The sequence below is a fragment of the Anolis sagrei genome, chromosome 5 (assembly GCF_037176765.1).
Source record: "Anolis sagrei isolate rAnoSag1 chromosome 5, rAnoSag1.mat, whole genome shotgun sequence".
Lineage (NCBI taxonomy): Eukaryota > Metazoa > Chordata > Lepidosauria > Squamata > Dactyloidae > Anolis > Anolis sagrei.
Window position 1 is genome coordinate 189,623,259 of NC_090025.1, and position 21,878 is coordinate 189,645,136.

Below are 21,878 nucleotides of genomic sequence, written 5' to 3' on the forward strand. Positions count from 1 at the left end.
AGTTTGTTATCTGCTGTCCTGGAGACTAGGACACAATGGAACAATGGCTTCAAACTACAGGAGATTCCACCTGAACATGAGGAAGAACTTCCTGACTATGAGAAAGCAATGGCGCTCTCTGCCCTGGAGTGTGCAGAAGGCTCCTTCTTTGGAGGCTTTGAAACAGGCTGGATGGCCATCCGTCAGGGGTGCTTTGAATGCGATATTCCTGCTTCTTGGCAGAATGGGGTTGGACTGGATGGCCCACGAGATCTCTTCCAAATCTATGAATGTACAATTCTGATTCCAAGACGTATGAGACAATATAGGTAATCCATGGAATCACAAAGTTAGAAGAAACCACGAGGCCCATCCAGTCCAGCCCATTCTGTTATGTAATCAAAGCTACCAGGTGAGCTTGGGAAGGTCACACTCTCTCATCCTCAGAGGACGGGAATGGCAATCCTCTTCTGAACAAACCTTGCCAGGGAAACCATGGGACAGGGCCTCCTTTGTGTCGCCATGGGTTAGAAACAACTTGGAAACACAGAATGACAAATACCAGTGGGAAGATGCTCCAAGGAAGAGAAGGGTAATGATTCCCTTCATGAACAGAGTTGACGGGATCAAATGCACTTTGTAATATTCTTCTAGCAAACAAATGTGCAGAGGTCTAACAGGTTTGGCAGGGAAGAACTTGGTTGTTAGCTTCCTTTTTGTTTAGGTGGCTTTTTTAAATCACAGAGCAGAATTATTGCCCTCCCCTGGTCTTCTTGTTTTGTAAGTACATTAAATGGCAACTTTCTCTCTTACCCAACTTGCCATTGCTGCCGACAGATTTACGGCTCCAACAGTTGCTAAGTCATTAAACAAAGCCTTTCTTTAAGTGAGTGAAAATTCCAACCCATCTTGTGATCCCTTTCTTCTCCCTTTGCAGCCTAGAGCCGGGTTTTCTTCCAAAAGGCATTCCAATTTCTCTTTAACCCCTAAACAGTTTCTCAACAGAAAAAAACCCTCATTCTTAGGTTTACTCTAACTGCGGTGGTGTTTCCTTAATCCTGTGGGATTTTTTGAACCCACAAGTACAAATTATTCCTATGGGAAGGTAGCACTGTAAAGGAGGATAAATATGAGTAACACTGAAATATATCTTCTTCATTGAAAAATAGTTGTTGTTGTCCATTCGTTCGGTCGATTCCGACTCTTCGTGACTTCATGAACCAGTCCACATCAGAGCTCCCTGTCGGCCATCACCACCCCCAGCTCCTTCAAGGTCAATCCAGTCACTTCAAGGATGCCATCCATCCATCTTGCCCTTGGTCGGCCCCTCTTCCTTTTTCCTTCCATTTTCCCCAGCATCATTGTCTTCTCTAAGCTTTCCTTTCTTCTCACGATGTGGCCAAAGTACTTCATCTTGGCCTCTACTATCCTTCCCTGAAATGAGCAGTCAGGCTTTATTTCTTGAAGTATGGACTGGTTGGATCTTCTCGCGGTCCAAGGCACTCTCAGAACTTTCCTCCAGCACCACAGCTCAAAAGCATCTATCTTCCTTCGTTCAGTCTTCCCTAAGGTCCAGCTCTCACATCCGTAGGTGACTACGGGGAATACCATTGCTTTGACTATGCGGATCTTTGTTGCCAGTGTGATGTCTCTACTCTTCCCTATTTTATCAAGATTGGTCCTTGCTCTCCTCCCAAGAATTAAGCGTCTCTTGATTTCTTGGCTCCACTCTGCGTCTGCAGTAATCTTTGCACCTAGAAATACAAAGTCTGTCATTGCCTCCATGTTTTCTCCCTCTATTTCGCAGTTGTCAGTCATTCTTGTTGCCATAATCTTGGGTTTTTTTATGTTTAACTGCAACCCAGCTTTTGCGCTTTCTTCTTTCACCTTGATTAGAAGGCTCCTCAGCTCCTCCTCGCTTTTGGCCATCAGAGTGGTGTCATCTGCATATCTGAGGTTGTTAACTTTTCTTCCAGCAATTTTCACCCCAGCCTTGCATTCCTCAAGCCCTGCACATCGCATGATGTGTTCTGCATACAAGTTGAATAGGTTAGCTCTTCCTTTTTTTGTGAGAAAACAATTTACCTCTCCCTCCTGTTCCTGCTGTTATGTGCTGCCATGTAGATTACAATGTATAGCAACCCTATGAATGAAGAATATTCAAGACACCCTGTCCAGGTCTTACAAACAGAGGATTGTGACTTCCTTGAATGAAGCAATTGAATCATAATAATAAAGTACTCTTTTTCTACTACCTTACTCACTTAGGCGATCCCTCATTGTCCGAGTAGGATGGTTTTCCAAGGTCAGTGTTCTGGCGGGTCCGTAGGTGACTGTGGGGCCCTATTCTTGATCTGCATCTTCTCCTGCAGTGAGGGCATTGATTTCCAGGTGGAAGGCGATCCCGGTCAGGGTTGGCATGACATTCCTTCCTCTTGGCACATTTCTCTCTTTTGCCCTCCATTCGTGCCTCTTCAAATTCTACAGCACTGCTGGTCACAGCTGACCTCCAGCTGGAGCACTCACAGGCCAGGGCTTCCCAGTTCTCAGTGTCTATGCCAGAGTTTTTAAGGTTGGTTTTAAACCCATCTTTAAATCTCTTTTCCTGTCCACCAACATTCCGTTTTCCGTTCTTGAGTTCGGAGTAGAGCAAATGCTTTGGGAGATGGTGGTCAGGCATTCGGACAACGTAGCTGGTCCAGTGGAGTTGAGGACCATCGCTTCAATGCTGGTGGTCTTTGCTTCTTCCAGCACGCTGCCATTTATCCCCTTGCCTTCCCAAGAGATTTGCAAGATTTTCCGGAGGCAGCGCTGATGGAATCGTTCCAGGAGTTGCATGTGACATCTATAAACAGTCCACATTTCGCAGGCATATAGCAGGGTTGGGAGGACAATAGCTTTATAAACAAGCACCTTGGTATCCCTACCGATGTCCCGGTCCTCAAACACTCTCTGCTTCATTCGGGAAAATGCTGCACTCGCAGAGCTCAGGCGGTGTTGTATTTCAGTGTCAATGTTGATTTTTGTGGTGGCTGCCAAGATAGCGGAAATGATCAACATTTTCTAATGTTACACCATTAAGCTGTATTTCTGGCATTAGAGAGGGATTGGCTGGTGACTGCTAGAAGAGCACTTTGGTTTTCTCGATGTTCAATGACAGGCCGAGTTTCTCATATGCTTTTGTAAAGGTGTTTAGAGTGGCTTGTAGGTCTTCTCCTCAATACGCACATATGAAGTTGTCATCAGCATACTGGAATTCTATAACAGATATTGTTGTAACCTTGGTTTTGGCTTTCACTCTGCTGAGGTTAAATAGCTTGCCATCTGTCCGATAGATAATTTCCACTCTGGTGGGTAGCTTCCCGTCAACAAGATGAAGCATCACAATGATGAAGATGGAGAATAAAGTTGGGGCAATACCACATCCCTGTTTAACACCTGATCCCACCTTCCACTTTATCATCATACTATCATCATATTATCAATTTTATCCACTATGTGGTAACCCCCAACCATAAAAATATTTTTGTTGCTACTTCACAACTGTAATTTTGCTACTGTTATGAATCGTAATGTAAATATCTGATATGCAGGATGTATTTTCATTCACTGGAGAAAGTTGGCCCAAATTTGAATACTGGTGAGGTTGGGAGTTGGGGCTCTGATTTTGTCATTTGGGAGTTTTAGTTGCTGGGATTTATAGTTCACCTACAATCAAAGAGCATTCTGAACCCCACCAATGATAGAATTGGGCCAAACTTCCCACACAGAACCCCCCTCAGCAACAGGAAATACTCAGTTTTCTGATGGTCTTCAACAACTCCTTTAACACCCCCCCCCCCAGGGGTCCCAACCCCCAAGCTGAGAAACGCTATGGTAGTAGGAAGTGATCAATCATGGAATAGTGATCAATCATGCCTCCCTGAGTGATGGAGTCTCCTTCTCTGGGAGTTTTTAAGCAGAGGCTGGATGGCCATCTGTTGGGGGTGCTTTGATTGGGAGTTGGATTTGTCGGTCCTTGGGGTCTCTTCTAACTCTATGAAGTGGTATGCTTGTAAAGAAAGGCTTGCTGGGGGAAACGGAAGGGTGTTTGTACATATCTCCACTCCCATCTTCCCAAGCAGGCTTCCCACACAGAACCAGTCGGCTACTGTGGGCAACAGGACAAAGGACAAGAGATGCCTTTTGTCTGACCCAACAAGGCTTGCCTTATCTAAAGTACAAAGGGAACAGATATAGAAGTTGTTTATGCATCTACTATCAGTGTAAATCCTCACTTATTTCATTCACAAATAGAAGGATGGATTACAGAAGTGCATTCCCTGCTGTGATTAGAGGTTTTGATAAATTTGTTTCAAAAGCTAAAACTTTACACACAAAAAAGCACAATGATGTTTTTCAATCAAAAACAAAACTTACCCAAATTGCATGCATTCTGCACAATAGCATAGATTGTTAGCAATAAAAGGTTGCCATTTTAGCATTCAAAAAACTAAATGGCTTGAAAATAAAAAATATTTAAGTATTCTTTACTTTCCTGGGGTTCATCAAATTCACAGTCCATCTGGAATGGAAGGCACTCAAGCTTTCCCAAACACAGACTTTGCCTGGAAACCAACACAGCCAGTGTCCTAACACACACACACAGAGAGAGCTTATGCCTGCCTTCACATTCTTAGCTTCACCAACGCTGCTCACCCAGATGGCTTGACCTGGAGAACAATGGAAGGGGTAGAACTCAACAGCTGTGCCATCCCAAGTCCAAAGAAGAACAGCTTGGTCAAAAGAAAGGGAGCCCCTTCCCAAGCCAAGCTGAGACACCTGGCATGAGCAGAATGAGGAAGGAGAACATCGGTGATGGATGGGGTTGTATGTGACACAACAGGGAGGGGGAAAGTGTGCTCAGAAAGATGGAAGTTTATGGAAAACAGAACAAGTTGATCTTCAAGAGAGTTGTAGGATCTTTGGGTTTTTATTTTCTGCAAGAGACAATCTCCATCTCCTTTGTGGCAATCTCAGTCTCCTTTGTGGAAGGGTTGTGGGAGGAGAGGCAAGTTTGTGATTTCATCCAATCATTCACATTACATTATTATAGTGCTATGATTGTACTTTACTTTCCATTTTGTGGAATCCTGGGATTTGCCATTCAGCAAGCAGCATTGACAATTCTCAGTGAAAAAGCTCAAGAGCAGGCATGGGCAACTTTGGGCCTTCCCGGTGTTTTGGACTTCAACTCCCACATTTCCCAACAGCCTACTGGCTGTTGGAAATGTGGGAGTTGAAGTCCAAAACACATAGAAAGCTTAAGTTTGTCTATGCCTACTCTAGAGACTCTCCAAAGTACCAATCCCAGGCTTTCATCTATATAAATAAAAATGTAATGTTCGTTTGTGGGATTAACATAACTCTAAAACCACTGGATGAATTGACTCCAAATTTGGACACAATACACCTATCAGGCCAACGACGGACCATCACTCATAAAAACACTGAAGAACACAGCAGAAGAGACTTAAAAATCCAAAAAATTAAAATACATTACAATGCATCCGCAAAACCACATATATGCACATATACACAAATATATACCCACACACATACACATATACACAGACTGGGCCACAGCAACACATGGCAGGGGACAGCTAGTAATAAATAAAAGTGCAAACGTTGTACTTTAATACACTATAGTGTGAAAGTTGTGCCAAAGGAGGGCAAATTGAATACACGCAAGTCTCAAGATTCCTGTTTTAGTTCTACACTTCTTAAACAAAATTTTTGAGAAAGGACAGAACAGATTTTGAGAAATAAGTTATGATGATAAGACTGGTGACCTCAAATGGTAGTTTTCTGTATCAGGTTTGTGTGCAAGGAGCAATATTTATGTCCACAAAGGAGTTGTAATAGGTTTAGATTTGTAGATTTCTGATTTCCAATAGTTAGAATCATAGAATCATAGAGCTGGAAGAGACCTTGTGGTCCATCCAGTCCAACCCCCTGCCAAGAAGCAGGAATACTGCATTCAAAGCACCCCTGACAGATGGCCATCCAGCCTCTGTTTAAAAGCTTCCAAAGAAGGAGCCTCCACCACACTCCAAGGAGAGAGTTCCACTGCTGAACAGCTCTCACAGTCAGGAAGGTCTTCCTAATGTTCAGATGGAATCTCCTTTTTTGTAGTTTGAAGACACTGTTCCATTGCATCCAGGGCAGCAGAAAACAAGCTTGCTCCCTCCTCTCTATAACTTCCCCTCACATATTTCTACATGGTCCTCATCATGTCTCCTCTCAGCCTTCTCTTCTACAAGCTAAACATGCCCAGCTCTTTAAGCCGCTCCTCATAGGGCTTGTTCTCCAGACCCTTGATCATCTTATTTGCATCCTCGGGACACATTCCTGAGCCAACATCTCCCTTCAATTAATAGGCTAAACATGTCCAATCCTTAATACTGAACCAGGCGTTTGAAGAATAGGGTAGTGCAATAATAGACTGGAATATGTACAATGATTATGGAATGGCCTTGAATTATGATTTTTGGATGGCGTGACTTAACCCTGAATGTAATGCTTTTAAATGTTTAATATGGATTTTAATTCAATTGATTTTAAGCTTAATGTTTGTATATGTTTCAAGGCACTGAATAATTGTAATATGTAAGCCACCTCGAGTACCCTTCGGGGTAGAGAAAGACGGGATATAAATAAGGCGAATAAATAAGTAAAATGTTTAGCTGTTTGAGGAATTGGAAATACCGTATATATTCGAGTATAAGCCGACCCGAATATAAGCCGAGGCACTTAATTTTACCCCAAAAAACTAGGAAAATGTATTGACTCGAATATAAGCCGAGGGTGGGAAATGCAGATGCTACTGGTAAATTTCAAAATAAAAATAGATACCAATAAATTTATATTAATTTAGGCATCAGTATGTTAAATGTATTTGAATCTACATAAATAAAAAAATTGATTTTGTCATTTGGGAGCTGTAGTTGATTTATAGTTCGCCTACAATCAAAGAGCATTCTGAACCCCACCAAACTTGGCACACAGTTCTCCCATGACCAATGGAAAATACTGGAAGGGTTTGGTGGGTAGGGTCCTTTGGTTTGGGAGTTGTAGTTCACCTACATCTAGAAATCATTGTGGACTCAAACAATGATGGATCTGGACCAAACTCTACACAAATACTCAATATGCCCAAATGTGAACACTGATGGAGTCTGGGAAAAATAGAATCTTGACATTTGGGAGTTGTAGTTGTTGGGATTTATAGTTCATCTACTATCACAGAGCATTCTGAACCCCACCAACGATAGAATGGGGCCAAACCTCCCACACAGAACCCCCATGTGGGCCATAGCCACGCATGGCAGGGGACGGCTCGTATTTACATAAAACTGTAATTCAAGATAAGACTGTCCAACTCTGATTAAACAATTATTCTAACCTTCTTCAATGTAAATATGCTTACATATCCTTCCAATAATAATAAATAGAGTAAAATGACAATAATAATAATAGTGTAAAATAATAAATATAATAATAACAATACAGTAAAATAATAAATGTAACAATGACAGTAATAAATAGAGTAAAATAATAAATGTAAAAATAACAAAGTAAAATAATAAATAATCTTTACTTGAGTATAAGCCGGGGGAGACCTTTTCAGCCTAAAAAAAGGACTGAAAAACTAGGCTTATACTCGAGTATATACAGTAATTCTTTTCCAGATTGCTATAGTGCTGAGGTTCAATTGAATGAACCAGAACCTTCTTACAGAGAATTCTAAGAAGCCCCCAAACTACATGCCTCAGATTCCTTTAGATGGGGTCATAATTAAAGTGAGCTCAAATTGTTATAAACTGCAATTCCCGGAATCCCTCAGGCAACAAGCAAGAATGATAGTTTGGAGTGGCTACAGGTCTCTGTGCTAAAAGTCAGCCATCATTATTTATACCTTGCTTTGTTCTCAGGGCTCAGACCCAAAGTGGCTCACAAAATTAAAATCTATAAATTTAAAAACACGCCAAGGAAATGTCCCACTTTGTCATCTACTGTGATTTGTGATAGCGACATTAAAATGAGTTCAGCTGGGAACTGGGTGATTTTTATAACTTTTTAAAACATTTACAGAACACAGGTTGTGTTGTTGACTTGTATCTATTATTTGAATTGGGTTGGGTTGTTGTGAGTTTTCTGGGCTGCATGCTCCAGAAGCATTCTCTCCTGACATTTCGCCTGCATCTATCGCAAGCATCCTCAGAGGTTGTGAGGTCTCTTGGAAACTAGGAAAATGGGGTTTATGTATCTGTCAAATGTCCAGGGTGTCCAGCCAGATCTCAAAACTGCTAGGCCATTAAATGCTAATCAAGATGGCCAATTGCAACATTTACACCTATCTCAAACAGACAAGAGTTCTTTCTCCCACCCTGGACATGATTCCACAGATATATAAAACTCACTTGCCTAGTTTCCAACAGTCATCACAGACCTTTGTAGATGCCAGCCATAGATGTGGGCGAAATGTCAGGAGAGAATGCTTCTGGAACATGGCCATACAGCCCGGAAAACTCACAACAACCCAGTGATTCCAGCCATGAAAGCCTTTGACAATACATTTAATTGGGTTATTTGATGCTTTTTAAACTTTCGCATCAATCTATTGATTGAACTCTTTTGTTTTAAGCCACTCTTGAAACCTATTTTGGGAGAAAGGCTGGGAGTAACTCAGATAAATATAAAATATTCTGAATAAATTTTCATATTGGACAATATCCAACTTGCATTGGAAAAAGTAAGGCTGAAATCCACAGAATGCTTTGCAGAAATAAAATGATTGGGTTGCTGTGAGTTTTCTGGGCTGTATGGCCATGTTCCAGAAGCATTCTCTCCTGACAATTTGCCCATATCTATGGCAGGCACCATAAGAGGTTCTGAGATTTGTTATAAACTAGGCAAGTGGGGTTTATATATCTGTGGAATAATGCCCAGGGTGTCCGTCTGAGATAGGTGAGGATGTTGCAATTGGCCACCTTAATTAGCATTTAATGGCCTAGCAGTTTTGAAGTCTGGCTTTAAGCAGAGGCTGGATGGCTATCTGTCAGGGGTGCTTGGCACAAATACCTCATACGCCCAAATTTGAATACTGGTGGGGTTTGAGGGGATTGATTTTGTTATTTGGGAGTTGTGGTTGCTGGGATGTATAGTTCACCTACAATCAAACAGCATTCTGAACTCCACTAATGATGGAATTGAACCAAATATGGCTCACAGAACTCCCATGACGAACAGAAAATATATATCAGTGATTGGTTGGGGGGGGGGGGCAAAATACTGTTTGCTTACCATTGAAAATTACCTAGGGCCACCTCTGGTTGTAGGCCAAAACACCTGGGGACCCACAGGTTGAGAACTACTGCTGTGTGTACAACGTCTAAAACAGGCAAGGTAAACAGCAGCTGTCTCCAATATATGAAAGTGAAAGGAATCTGGTTCCATAACTTCTTAAAGCATTTACTCAAATTTCTGATCTTTGGATATCTTCTGTCCCTTCCCTCACATTCTGGCTTTCTAACTAAATAACCAGTCAAAAGAGTTTGCAGCTTGGGTGTGATCCTGGATTCATTGTTGAGCCTGGAACCTCAGGTCTCAGCGGGGACATGGGGAGCATTTGCACAATTAAAACTTGTGTGCCAGCTGCACCCGTACCTTGGGAAGTCTGACTTGGTCACGGTAGTCCACGCTCTGGTTACATCCCGTATAGGCTACTGCAGTGCTCTCTACGTGGGGTTGCCTTTGAAGACTGTCCGGAACCTTCAAATGGTCCAAAGAGCAGCAGCCAGGTTGCTTGGCCACAGTAGTCCACACTCTGATTACAATCCCATATAGACTACTGCAATGCTCTCTACCTGGGGTTGCCTTTGAAGACTGTCTGGAAGCGTCAAATGGTCTAGCGAGCGGCCGCCAGATCACTAATGGAAGCGGCAGTCAGGGAGCACACAACTCCTCTTTTGCGCCAGCTCCACTGGCTGCTAGTCTGCTACCGAGCACAACTCAAAGTGCTGGCTTTAGCCTATAAAGCCCTAAATGGTTCTAGTCCGGTTTACCTATCCGAACATATCTCTCCATATGAACCATCTAGGACTTTTTAAGATCATCTGGAGAGGTCCTCTCAATCCTGTCTTCCTCGCAAATACGTTTGGCGGGGACGAGAGACAGGGTCTTCTCAGTGGTGGCCCCTCGGCTATGGAATGCCTTTCCCAAGGATATAAGATCGGCTCCCTCCCTTCTAACAGTCAACAAAATGGTTAAAATCTGGCTCTTTGAGCAAGCTTTTTCTACTGGAACATAATTAGATGAAAAAGAAAGATGGAAACTAATACATGGAACAACCGACGATGCAATTGGACAACGATTCTAATAAGGAGACGCCGAGGATTTTTTAAATATACATTATTGTTTCTTTTATGTTACATTTTAAATGTTGAATTGTTTTTATAATTGCTTTAACTGTATTTTGAAAATTGTTATGGCATCAAATCTCTGCCGACTGTGAACTGCCTTGAGTTGCCTCTGGCTGAGAAAGGCAGGATACAGATGTGGTAAATAATTAATAAATAAATAAATAGTTGTGGAAACTGGCACAAAATTGTGGACTGGCAGTCAGCCTTAATGAAACCATTGCCTGCTTGCAGACCTGCATTTTTGTTTTGTTCTCCTGGGTAATTTTTCAGTTGATTAGAGAGGGAGAGAAGTTAATTACTCAATGTGCTGATTGACTCAATCAGCAATCCACTGAAGGAATTTAATCAGGACTAAATGCATATGTGAAACAATTGCTTTAAAGGAGAAGGCCCATTATTTTTTGGATGATACAGCCAGGCATTGCAGGAAGGCACTCCCTGCAGTTCCTCCAAACACTTGACTTAAAAGGAAATAATCTTGATGAATCAAGTGCCCCTTTCAAAAGCCATAAAGGTTGCTAATTGCTTCATCCAATTGATAAATGGTTGAAGTTTAGTCTATTAATTAGTTACATGAAACAATTAACCTTAAGTCACTAAAGATTTCAGAAAGAACTGAAATGCCAGAAGAGCTGGGAAAGTGGGGTGAGATGAAGAGATGGAAGGGGTTGAGGATAGACACACTGCTGCCAAGAAAGAAAAATGCTCTATTTGCATTAGGTGGGAGAAATCTCAAAAAAGGGTGCATCAATCTGAAAGTTGGGTTGTTGTGAGTTTTCCAGGCTGTATGGTCATGTTCCAGAAGCATCCTCTCCTGATGTTTCATCCACAACTATGGCAGGCATCCTCAGAGGTTGAGGAGTCTTGGAAACTAGGCAAGTGATTGGGTTGTTGTAGGTTTTTCGGGTTGTATGGCCATGTTCTAGAAGCATTTTCTCCCAACGTTTCACCTGCATCTGTAGCAAGCATCCTCAGAGTTTGTGAGGTTTGTCTGCCACAGATGCAGGCGAAATGTCAGGAGAAAATGCTTCTAGAACATGGCAATACAACCCGAAAAATCTACAACAACCCAGTGATTCCAGCCATGAACGCCTTCAACAATACATAGGCAAGTGATGTGGAATAATTCCCAGGGTGGGAGAAAAAACTCTTATTTGCTTGAGGCAAGTGTGAATGTTGCCATTGGCCACCTTAATTACCATTGAAGGGCCTTGCAGCTTCAAAGCCCAAAAGCATAAAAGGCAATGCAGACTAATTCAATCAGAGAAGTCAGCCATAGCAGAGCACCTGATGAACCAACCTGGACACAGCATATTATTGGAGAACACAGATATGTTGAACCACTCCAACTACCACCATGTCAGACTACACAGAGAAGCCACTGAAATCCACAAGAACCACATGGACAATTTCCACAGAAAGGAAGAAACCATGAAAATGAACAAAATCTGGCTACCAGTATTTAAAAAAAAAACTTTAAAATCAGGACAGCAAATAAAGAGCAACACTAAAAAAAAAACAATGGAATTCCTGACAAGAAACAATCAGGGCCAGCTAACACCTCCCAACAAAGGATTCCCAGACAGGAAGCTGCCAGTCTTTGAAGCTGCCAAGACATTCAATGCTAATCAAGACAGACACTTGCAACATTCACACTTGCCTCAAGCAGACAAGAGTTCTTTTACCCACCCTGGACATTATTCCACAGATATATAAACTCTACTTGCCTAGTTTCCAACAAACCTCACAATCTCTGAGGATGCCTGCCATAGATGTGGGTGAAATGTCAGGATAGAATGCTTCTGGAACATGGCCATCCAGCCCAGAAAACTAGCAGCAGCACAGTGATTCTGGCCATGAAAGCCTTCGATGGCAAATCAGAAAGTTGTTTCCAACTTCACATTACTATTGTATTGTATTGTATTGCTTGAGGCAAGTGTGAATGTTGCCATTAGCCTCAGGCAGTAAGAAGCCAGACCTTGAAACTGCAGGGTCATTCAATGCTAATCCAGGTGGCCAATTGAAACATTCACACCTCCCTCAAACAGACAAGAGCCCTTTCTCCCACCTTGGAGATTTCACATATATATAAACCCCATTTTCCTAGTTTCCAACAGACCTTACAACCTCTGATGATGCCTGCTATATATATCTGCTAGGATTGGGCAATCCATGGTTCTAAATGGTTCTAAAGTACTTACAAAACTAAAGTTCTGGTGGTGAAAATTTCAAAACTCTAACAAAACTTTCAAAATGTAATTATTATTTCATTATTGGTGATTTTTATGACAGAACCAATTAGGAACTGCCATTTATAATGAAATTTTGAGAGTTTTGTTAGAGTTTTGAAATTTTCATCACCAGAACTTTAGTTTTGTAAGTACTTTAGAACCATTTAGAACCATGGATTGCCCAAGCCTAATATCTGCTATAGATGTGGGCAAAACATCAGGAGAGAATGCTTCTGGAACATGGCCATGCAGCTGGAAAACTCACAGCGACCCAATAGCATGGTGCTTTCAAATGTTATAAACAGGAGGAACAGCAGTGGGAAAACAAGCAAAGCTGGCAAGTTTCAGAAATGGGTTGGATTATTTGGGGACGCATTTTTCCTTCCATATTTACCCTATGTTTCCAGTGGAAACAAATTACACTGCTTAGCCGGTATTGCACCACCTGACATCCGCCGGGAAGTAACAGCCAATAGTGAAAGGACCAAGGCAGAGACATCTCCAGCTCATCCCCTGTTTGGGTATCAGCCGGCACGTCAACGACTTAAATCAAGACATAGTTTTCTTAGATCTACAGATACACTCGCTGGAACACCCCAGCAAGCGAGAGTCCAGAAGTGGCAGGCCCAAACCCAGCACCTCAATTCATGGGTGATACCAGATGAGAAACTCCCCTCTGGGCACTCAGAAGACTGGGCGACTTGGAAGGCGCTGAACAGATTGCGCTCTGGCACCACGAGATGCAGAGCCAATCTTAAGAAATGGGGCTACAGGGTGGAATCCACGGCATGTGAGTGCGGAGAAGAACAAACCACTGACCACCTGCTGCAATGCACCCTGAGCCCTGCCACATGCACAATGAAGGACCTCCTTGCGGCAACCCCAGAGGCACTCCAAGTGGCCAGATACTGGTCAAAGGACATTTAACCAAATACCAAATTTACAAAATCTGTGTGGTGTTTTTTCTTTCTTTTTTTCTTTTTCTTTTTAATCTCTGTGTTTGTTTTGCTCTGTTAGAATTGTAATACAATGGCTGCTGATGACACGATAAATAAATAAATAAATAAATAACCCTGTGTTTTGTTTGGGTCTGGACTTTGGAAGTCCCCTGATGGGACTTGGGATTGCCAACATAAATTAGAACCAATCTATTTTCTGCCATAGCTTATCTGTTATTGCGAAGCCTCTGCCAAAGAGACATTGTTCCATCTGCCATCCTTAGACTTTACTTTCTCTATGCAAAGAGACCCCTTTTCATTACAGTCTCCTGAACAAAGTTGTGTAAAGTTAAGCAATGCCAAGATGGCAGAAGCCAAATGCTTTGGCACCTCTGCATTTAGAAAACAATAAAGAACTGGAGAAAGACACAGCTGACAAAGCCTCAGACAAGAAACCCATGTTTATGCCCAACCGTCTGCCCTTTGCTCCTTGTCTTTTGTCTAGTGGGAAGTTTTTAGTACCACCATCAATGGAAGGATGGCGAAAGAGAACTAAAGAAACACAGACTTTCAATGTGGTCTGCAGACAGCACTGCAATAAAGCTTGAGTCAGGAAAGATTGGGTTTCACAATTGCGACAGGTAAAGTACAGGGCCTCCGGAATCCCTTGCTGAGCAACAAAACCGAGAGAAAAGGAGGGCTTCCCTCACCATTTAGCCGCAAGCGTGTTAAATAATAACATACTCTCTGATCTTTGAAACTGGTCCCCATTTCCACTGCTATAATGCATACTGATATGTGTTATATGGTCTGTGTAGACCAGGCATGGGCAAACTTGAGCCGTCCGGGTGTTTTGGACTTCAACTCCCACAATTCCTAACAGTCTACCAGCTGTTAGGAATTCTGGGAGTTTTTTTTTTTTTGTCATATCAGGGACAACTTGAGAAACAAGTCGCTTCTGGTGTGAGAGAATTGGCCATCTGCAAGGATGTTGCCCAGGGGACGCCCGGATGATTTGATGTTTTTATCATCCTTGTGGGAGGCTTCTCTCATGTCCCCGCATGAGGAGCTGGAGCTGGTAGAGGGAGCTCATCCGCCTCTCCCCGGATTCGAACCTGCAACTTGTCGGTCTTCAGTCCTGCCAGCACAGGGGTTTAACCCACTGAGCCAACCGGGGCTCCATTTTGGGAGTTGAAGTCATAGAATCATAGAATCCTAGAGTTAGATCTTGGGGGCCATCCAGTCCAACCCCCTGCCAAGAAGAAGGAAAATCACAATCAGAGCACCCCTGACAGATGTCCATCCAGCCTCTCTTTAAAAGCCTCCAAAGAAGGAGCCTCTACCACACTCCAGGGCAAAGAGTTCCACTGCTAAACGGCTCTCACAATCAGGAAGTTCTTCCTCATGTTCAGGTGGAATCGCCTTTCTTGTAGTTTGAAGCCATTGTTCTGTGTCCTAGTCTCCAAGGAAGCAGAAAACAAGCTTGCTCCCTCCTCCCTGACTTCCTCTCACATATTTATACATGGCTATCATATCTCCTCTCAGCTTTCTTTTTCTTCAGGCTAAACATGCCCAGCTCCTTAAGCCGCTCCTCACAGGGCTTGCTCTCCAGACCCTTGATCATTTTAGTCGCCCTCCTCTGGACACATTCCAGCTTGTCAATATCTCTCTTCAATTGTGGTGCCCAGAATTGGACACAATATGTCATAGAATCAAAGAGTTGGAAGAGACCTCATAGGCCATCCAGTCCAACCCCCTGCCAAGAAGCAGGAATATTGCATTCAAATCGCCCCTGAAAGATGGCCATCCAGCCTCTGTTTAAAAGCTTCCAAAGAAGGAGCCTCCACCACACTCCGGGGCAGAGAGTTCCACTGCTGAATGGCTCTCACAGGCAGGAAGTTCTTCCTCGTGTTCAGATGGAATCTCCTCTCTTGTAGTTTGAAGCCATTGTTCCGCGTCCTAGTCTCCAAGGAAGCAGAAAACAAGCTTGCTCCCTCCTCTCTGTGGCTTCCTCTCACATATTTATACATGGCTATCATATCTCCTCTCAGCCTTCTCTTCTTCAGGCTAAACATGCCCAGCTCCTTAAGCCGCTCCTCATAGGGCTTGTTCTCCAGACCCTTGATCATTTTAGTCACCCTCCTCTGGACACATTCCAGCTTGTCAATATCTCTCTTGAATTGTGGTGCCCAGAATTGGACACAATATTCCAGGTGTGGTCTAACCAAAGCGGAATAGAGCATGGGGAGCATGACTTCCCTAGATCTAGACACTATGCTCCTATTGATGCAGGTCAAAATCCCATTGGCTTTTTTTGCCACCACATCATATAGATATAGATATATATCTCACTACCTCTGAGGATGCTTGCCATAGATGCAGGCGAAACGTCAGGAGAAAATGCCTCTAGAACATGGCCATATAGCCTGAAAAAACCCACAAGAACCTAGTGATTCCAGCCATGAAAGCCTTCGACAATACAGTTGTATTGTATTTTTTTTAAAAATGGGTGATAGAAAAGGCGAAAGACCTTGTAAAACTACAACTCCCTTAGCATCCCTTAGCATTGAGCCATGGGAGTTTAAGAATGGAGTCCAACTGCTTTCTGAGTGCCTCTCTGCTCCTGAGTAATGTGGTTCAACCAAACTACAAACCCCACCATCTGAACATGAGGAGATTCCATCTGAACATGAGGAAGAACATCCTGACTGTGAGAGCCGTTCAGCAGTGGAACTCTCTGCCCCGGAGTGTGGTGGAGGCTCCTTCTTTGGAAGCTTTTAAACAGAGGCTGGATGGCCATCTGTCAGGGGTGATTTGAATGCAATATTCCTGCTTCTTGGCAGAATGGGGTTGGACTGGATGAAGGCCCATGAGGTCTCTTCCAACTCTTTGATTCTATGATTCTATGATTCTATGACCACTCCCTAGCAGTTCAAAGTGGTGCCAAAGCGCATTAATTCTACTGTGTGGATTGCACCCAGAGGCAAACCCACCCTCTCTCTATCTATAATTCCCAACCAAGGGAGTCTTTCATCCCCACCGAACCCCGGGATTCCAGAGAAGGATGCCCTGGCTGTTAAAGCGGGGCTATAGCGCGACAAGCGTGCGGTGCGGACGGGTCTCTTACGCATGAGGGTGCTGAAGGCGACCACAGCCAGCAGGGCTTGGATCAGGACCCCGAAGAGGTCGAGCAGCTCCCCGTCGTAGCATCCTTTGGGCCGGTGCCGGGCTTCGGAAGGGCTGGAGTTGCCCGGAAAGGCTTCCATTGAGACAATCTCAACCAGGGAGAAGCCTCCAATTGCGCCTCTTCAGCTGGGGAAGGGCCTTCTAGTGACTCCCCTTGGGGGGCGTGGCTAGCCTCGGAGAAGGGCGTGGCTTCAAGTTCCCAGCAATTCAAGACCTTTGAAGACTCCTCCCCCTTTAGGGCGTGGCCAAGCACATGGGCGTGGCCTCCCGCCTCACCTGGCCCCGCCCCAAGCTGGGTGGGGACGAGATTTAGAATCCTGCGTCTATTAATTAATGGATGGAGAAGGCAAAAGACCTTGTTAAACTACAACTCCCAAAAGCAAACTTAAAAAACAGAGACAGCAAAAGACCTTGTAAAACTACAACTCGCAAAAGGAAACTTTTGTAAAATAGAGAAGGCACAAGACCTTATAAAGCTACAACTCCCAAAAGCAAACTTTTCAAAAATAGAGAGGGCAAAAATCATGGTAAAACTACAACGGCCAAAAGCAAACTTTATAAAAATAGAGAAGGAAAAGACCTTGTAAAAGTACAACTCCGAAAAGCAAACTTTTTTAAAAAATAGAGAAGGCAAAAAAACCTTGTAAAACTACAACTCCCAAAAGCAAACTTTTTAAAAACAGAGAAGGCAAAGGACCTTGTAAAGCTACAACTCTCAAACGTAAACTTTTTAAAAAATAGAGAAGGCAAAAGACTGCAAAACTACAACTCCCAAAAGCAAACTTTTTTAAAAAAATAGAGAAAGCAAAGGACCTTGTAAAGCTACAACTCCCAAAAGCAAATTTTTTAAAAATAGAGAAGGCAAAAGACCTTGTAAAACTACAACTCCCAAAAACAATTTTAAAAATAGAGAAGGCAAAAGACTTTGTAAAACTACAACTCCCAAAAACAATTTTTAAAAAATGGAGAAGGCAAAAGACCTTGTAAAACTACAACTCCCAAAAGCAAACTTTTAAAAAGAAATAAAGAAGGCAAAGGACCTTGTAAAGCTACAACTCCCAAAAGCAAACTTTTTAAAAAACAGAGAAGGCAAAAGACTTTGTAAAACTACAACTCCCAAAAGCAAACTTTATTAAAAAAAAATAGAGAATGCAAAAAACCTTGTAAAACTACAACTCCCAAAAGCAAACTTTTTTAAAAAACCAAAGAAGGCAAAAAACCTTGTAAAACTACAACTCCCAAAAGCAAGCTTTTTTAAAAAATAGAGAAGGCAAAAATCCTTGTAAAACTACAACTCCCAAAAGCAAACTTTTAAAAAATACAGATGGCAAAAGACCTTGTAAAACTACAACTCCCAAAAGTAATTTTTTAAAATTGTGATAGCCTTTTAAAATGGCAGTTTTTCCAACTGCTCCTCCAGATGTTTTGGACTTCAGCTCCCACAATTCCTAACAGCTGTTAAACTGGCTGGGATTTTTGGGAGCAGAAGCCCAAAACACCTGGAGGAGCACAGCTTGAGAAACACTATAACAGGCATTGTATATTATGGGACTTGAGAAGCAGGAATATTGCATTCAAATCACCCCTGACAGATGGCCATCCAGCCTCTGTTTAAAAGCTTCCAAAGAAGGAGCCTCCACCACATTCCGGGGCAGAGAGTTCCACTGCTGAACAGCTCTCACAGTCAGGAAGTTCTTCCTCATGTTCAGGTGGAATCTCCTTTCTTGTAGTTTGAAGCCATTGTTCCGCGTCCTAGTGTCCAAGGAGGCAGAAAATAAGCTTGCTCCCTCCTCCCTAGGACTTCCTTTCACATATTCATACATGGCTATCATGTCTCATCTCAGCCTTCTCTTCTTCAGGCTAAACATGCCCTGCTCTCAGAGGCGGCCCTAGGTAATTTTCAATGGTAAGCAAACAGTATTTTGGCGCAACCCCCCCCCCCCCCAACCAATCACTGATATATATTTTTCTGTTTTTCGTGGGAGTTCTGTGTGCCATATTTGGTTCAATTCCGTCATTGGTGGAGTTCAGAATGCTCTTTGATTGTAGGTGAACTATACATCCCAATAACTATCACTCACATATATCAAGGTCTATTTTCCCCCAAGAGAACCTCAAGAGTGCCCCTGGGCAAAATCAACTATACTGCAAATGCTTACTTTGCGTAATGGGTTGAGCTGCCCCTGCCTGCTCTTGAAGCCGCTCCTCATAGGGCTTGTTCTCCAGACCTTTGATCATTTTAGTTGCCCTCCTCTGGACACATTCCAGTCCAGCTTGTCAATATCAAAAATAATCAATAATAATAAATAACCAAATAATAATAATATCAAAAATAATCAAAAATAATCTTTTGTTGAGAGGTGATTAGATGTCCCTGATTGTTTCTCCTCTGTTTTCTAAATGTCCTAGTCATCCATAAACCAGATCATAGATACCATAGATGCAGGCGAAACATCAGGAGAGAATGCCTCTAGAACATGGCTATATAGCCCGAAAAAACCTACAACAACCCAGTGATTCCGGCCATGAAAGCCTTCAACAATACAATATCTGTTAAGTCCAAATTTGAAAACTGTTGGGGTTGGAGTGGAGATTGGTTTTGTCATTTGGGAGTTGTAGTTGCTGGGATTTATAGTTCCCCTACAATCAAAGAGCCTTCTGAACCCCACCAATGATGGAATTGAACCAAACTTGGCACACAGAACTCCCATGACCGACAGAAAATACTGGAAGGGTTTGAGTGTATTGACGCTGAGTTTTGGAGTTGTAGTTCACCTACATCCAGAGAGCACTATGGAGTCAAACAATGATGAATTTGGATCAAACTTAGCATGAATACTCAATATGCCCAAATGTGAACACTGGTGGAGTTTGGGGAAAATAGTCCTTGACATTTGGGAGTTGTGGGTGCTGGGAGTTATAGTTCACCTACAATCAAAGAGCATTCTGAACCCCACCAAGGATGGAACTGAACCAAACTTGGCACACAGAACTTCCATGACCGACAGAAAATACTGCAAGGGTTTGAGTGTATTGACGCTGAGTTTTGGAGTTGTAGTTCACTTACATCCAGAGAGCACTGTGGACTCAAACAATGATGGATCTGGACCAAACTTGGCACGGATATTCAATATGCCCAAATATGAACACTAGTGGAGTTTGGGGAAAATAGATCTTGACATTTGGGAGTTGTGGGTGCTGGGATTTATAGTTCACCTACAATCAAAGTGCATTCTGAACTCCACTAAGGATGGAATTGAACCAAACTCGGCACACAGAACTTCCATGACCGACAGAAAATACTGGAAGGGTTTGAGGGTATTGACATTGAGTTTTGGAGTTGTAGTTCACTTACATCCAGAGAGCACTGTGGACTCAAACAATGATGGATCTGGACCAAACTTGGCACAGATACTCAATATGCCCAAATATGAACACTAGTGGAGTTTGGGGAAAATAAACCTTGACATTTGGGAGTTGTAGTTGCTGAGATTTATAGTTCACCTACAATCAAAGAGCATTCTGAACCCCACCAATGATAGAATTGGGCCAAACTTCCCACACAGAACCCCCCTGAGCAACAGGAAATACTGAGTTTTCTGATGGTCTTTGCTGACCCCCTTTAACACCCTCCCAGGGGTCCCAACCCCCACGCTGAGAAACGCTATGGTAGTAGGAAGTGATCAATAGTGGAATAGGCTGCCTCCATGAGTGATGGAGTCTCCTTCTCTGGGAGTTTTTAAGCAGAGGCTGGATGGCCATCTATTGGGGGTGCTTTGACTAACAGAAAATACTGTGTTTTCTGATGGTCTTTGCCGACTCCTCTGACATCTCCTCGCAGCCCCCCCCCTCCCCCAGGTGTCCCGACCCTCAGTTTGAGAAATGCTGACCTAAAGGAATATCTGGAATATCTCTAAGCCCTTCACTTTGACTCCATGGTCAACATCTGCCCTAGGTTGACCAAGAAGTCACATTGGGAGACCCAGAGAGATCCTGAAGAGATGAGCCCTCAAGACAGGTAAAATAAAATGAATGGAAAGTGGGTCTTAGCTTGCTTAGAAACCAGCAGAGTGGTTCATATTCCAGATTGTTGATGCAAGCTAATAATAGGAAGTCCTCTTCCCACCCTCCTGCACAATGAATACAGTTTAGCACCCCAATCAATGCTACGGGATAAAGAGAGTTGTAGTCTGTAGAGGCGGGCAATGGCATGTCTAATTGGCAAGTTGGCATCCTGAAGAGGAGCTTCCCGTATTACAACCTCCTGTTGACAATTTCTCTGCTTTGAAATTATACTTTTGTGTCCAGCAGGTGGGGCTGCGAAGCCAACATATGGAAGAGAGTCTCAGCTTTGTCACCATCACAGCTCAAGCCTGTGCAAGAATGCACTGAAGGGAAGTCCAGAAGCATATGAGGTTTAGGACTCACCATCTCTATTTTTGGACAACAACTCCCAAAATTCCCCAGCCAGCTGCTGGGGGATTCTGTGAGTTGTAGTCCAAAAGAAGCAACTGTTCTCAAGCTCTGAAATCGCATTGGTACGCTCCAGTTCTTCCATGAATTAACATTTGGCAGGAAGCACTGCTGAAAGTGCTCTGAAATCGCAGGCTGTTAGGAATTGTGGGAGTTGGAGTCCAAAACACCTGGAGGGTCAAAGTTTGCCCATACCTGGTGTAGATCCAACTGCTCTTAAAAGATACTGAGAAGCAAACGAGTCTACTTTTGCGTATTTGTGTATTAGGGAGAGAAAGATGGGGAAAGGTTACATGCCCGTGACTGGGAGATGTTATAGAAAATGTTTATTTTGGCAGTACAGTCTGTTTTAGTCCAATGTGCCAGTGAACAAGTATAAAAGGTATCATTGCATTCCTCTCTCAGAAGGTTAAAAGATCTTGAATTAAACCCAGAATGTATTGTCAAAGGCTTTCATGACTGGAATCACTAGGTTCTTGTGGGTTTTTTCGGACTATATGGCCATGTTCTAGAGGCATTTTCTCCTGACATTTCGCCTGCATCTATGGCAAGCATCCTCAGAGGTAGTGAGGTCTGTTGGAGTTAGGAAAATGGGTTTATATATC

At 43.0% G+C, this 21,878-nt stretch overlaps 1 protein-coding gene across 1 annotated transcript in view; it reads right to left on the minus strand.

Moving 5' to 3' along the window:
• Positions 1–16,943, minus strand: part of LOC132777338 (store-operated calcium entry regulator STIMATE-like) — a 66,986-nt gene extending 50,043 nt beyond the window's left edge. The window contains exon 1 of the mRNA XM_060779686.2: positions 16,742–16,943. Coding sequence (XP_060635669.2) covers positions 16,742–16,880 — 139 coding nt within the window. The 5' untranslated portion in view covers positions 16,881–16,943. The remainder of the gene's footprint in view (positions 1–16,741) is intronic.
• Between the last annotated feature and the right edge of the window lie 4,935 nt (positions 16,944–21,878).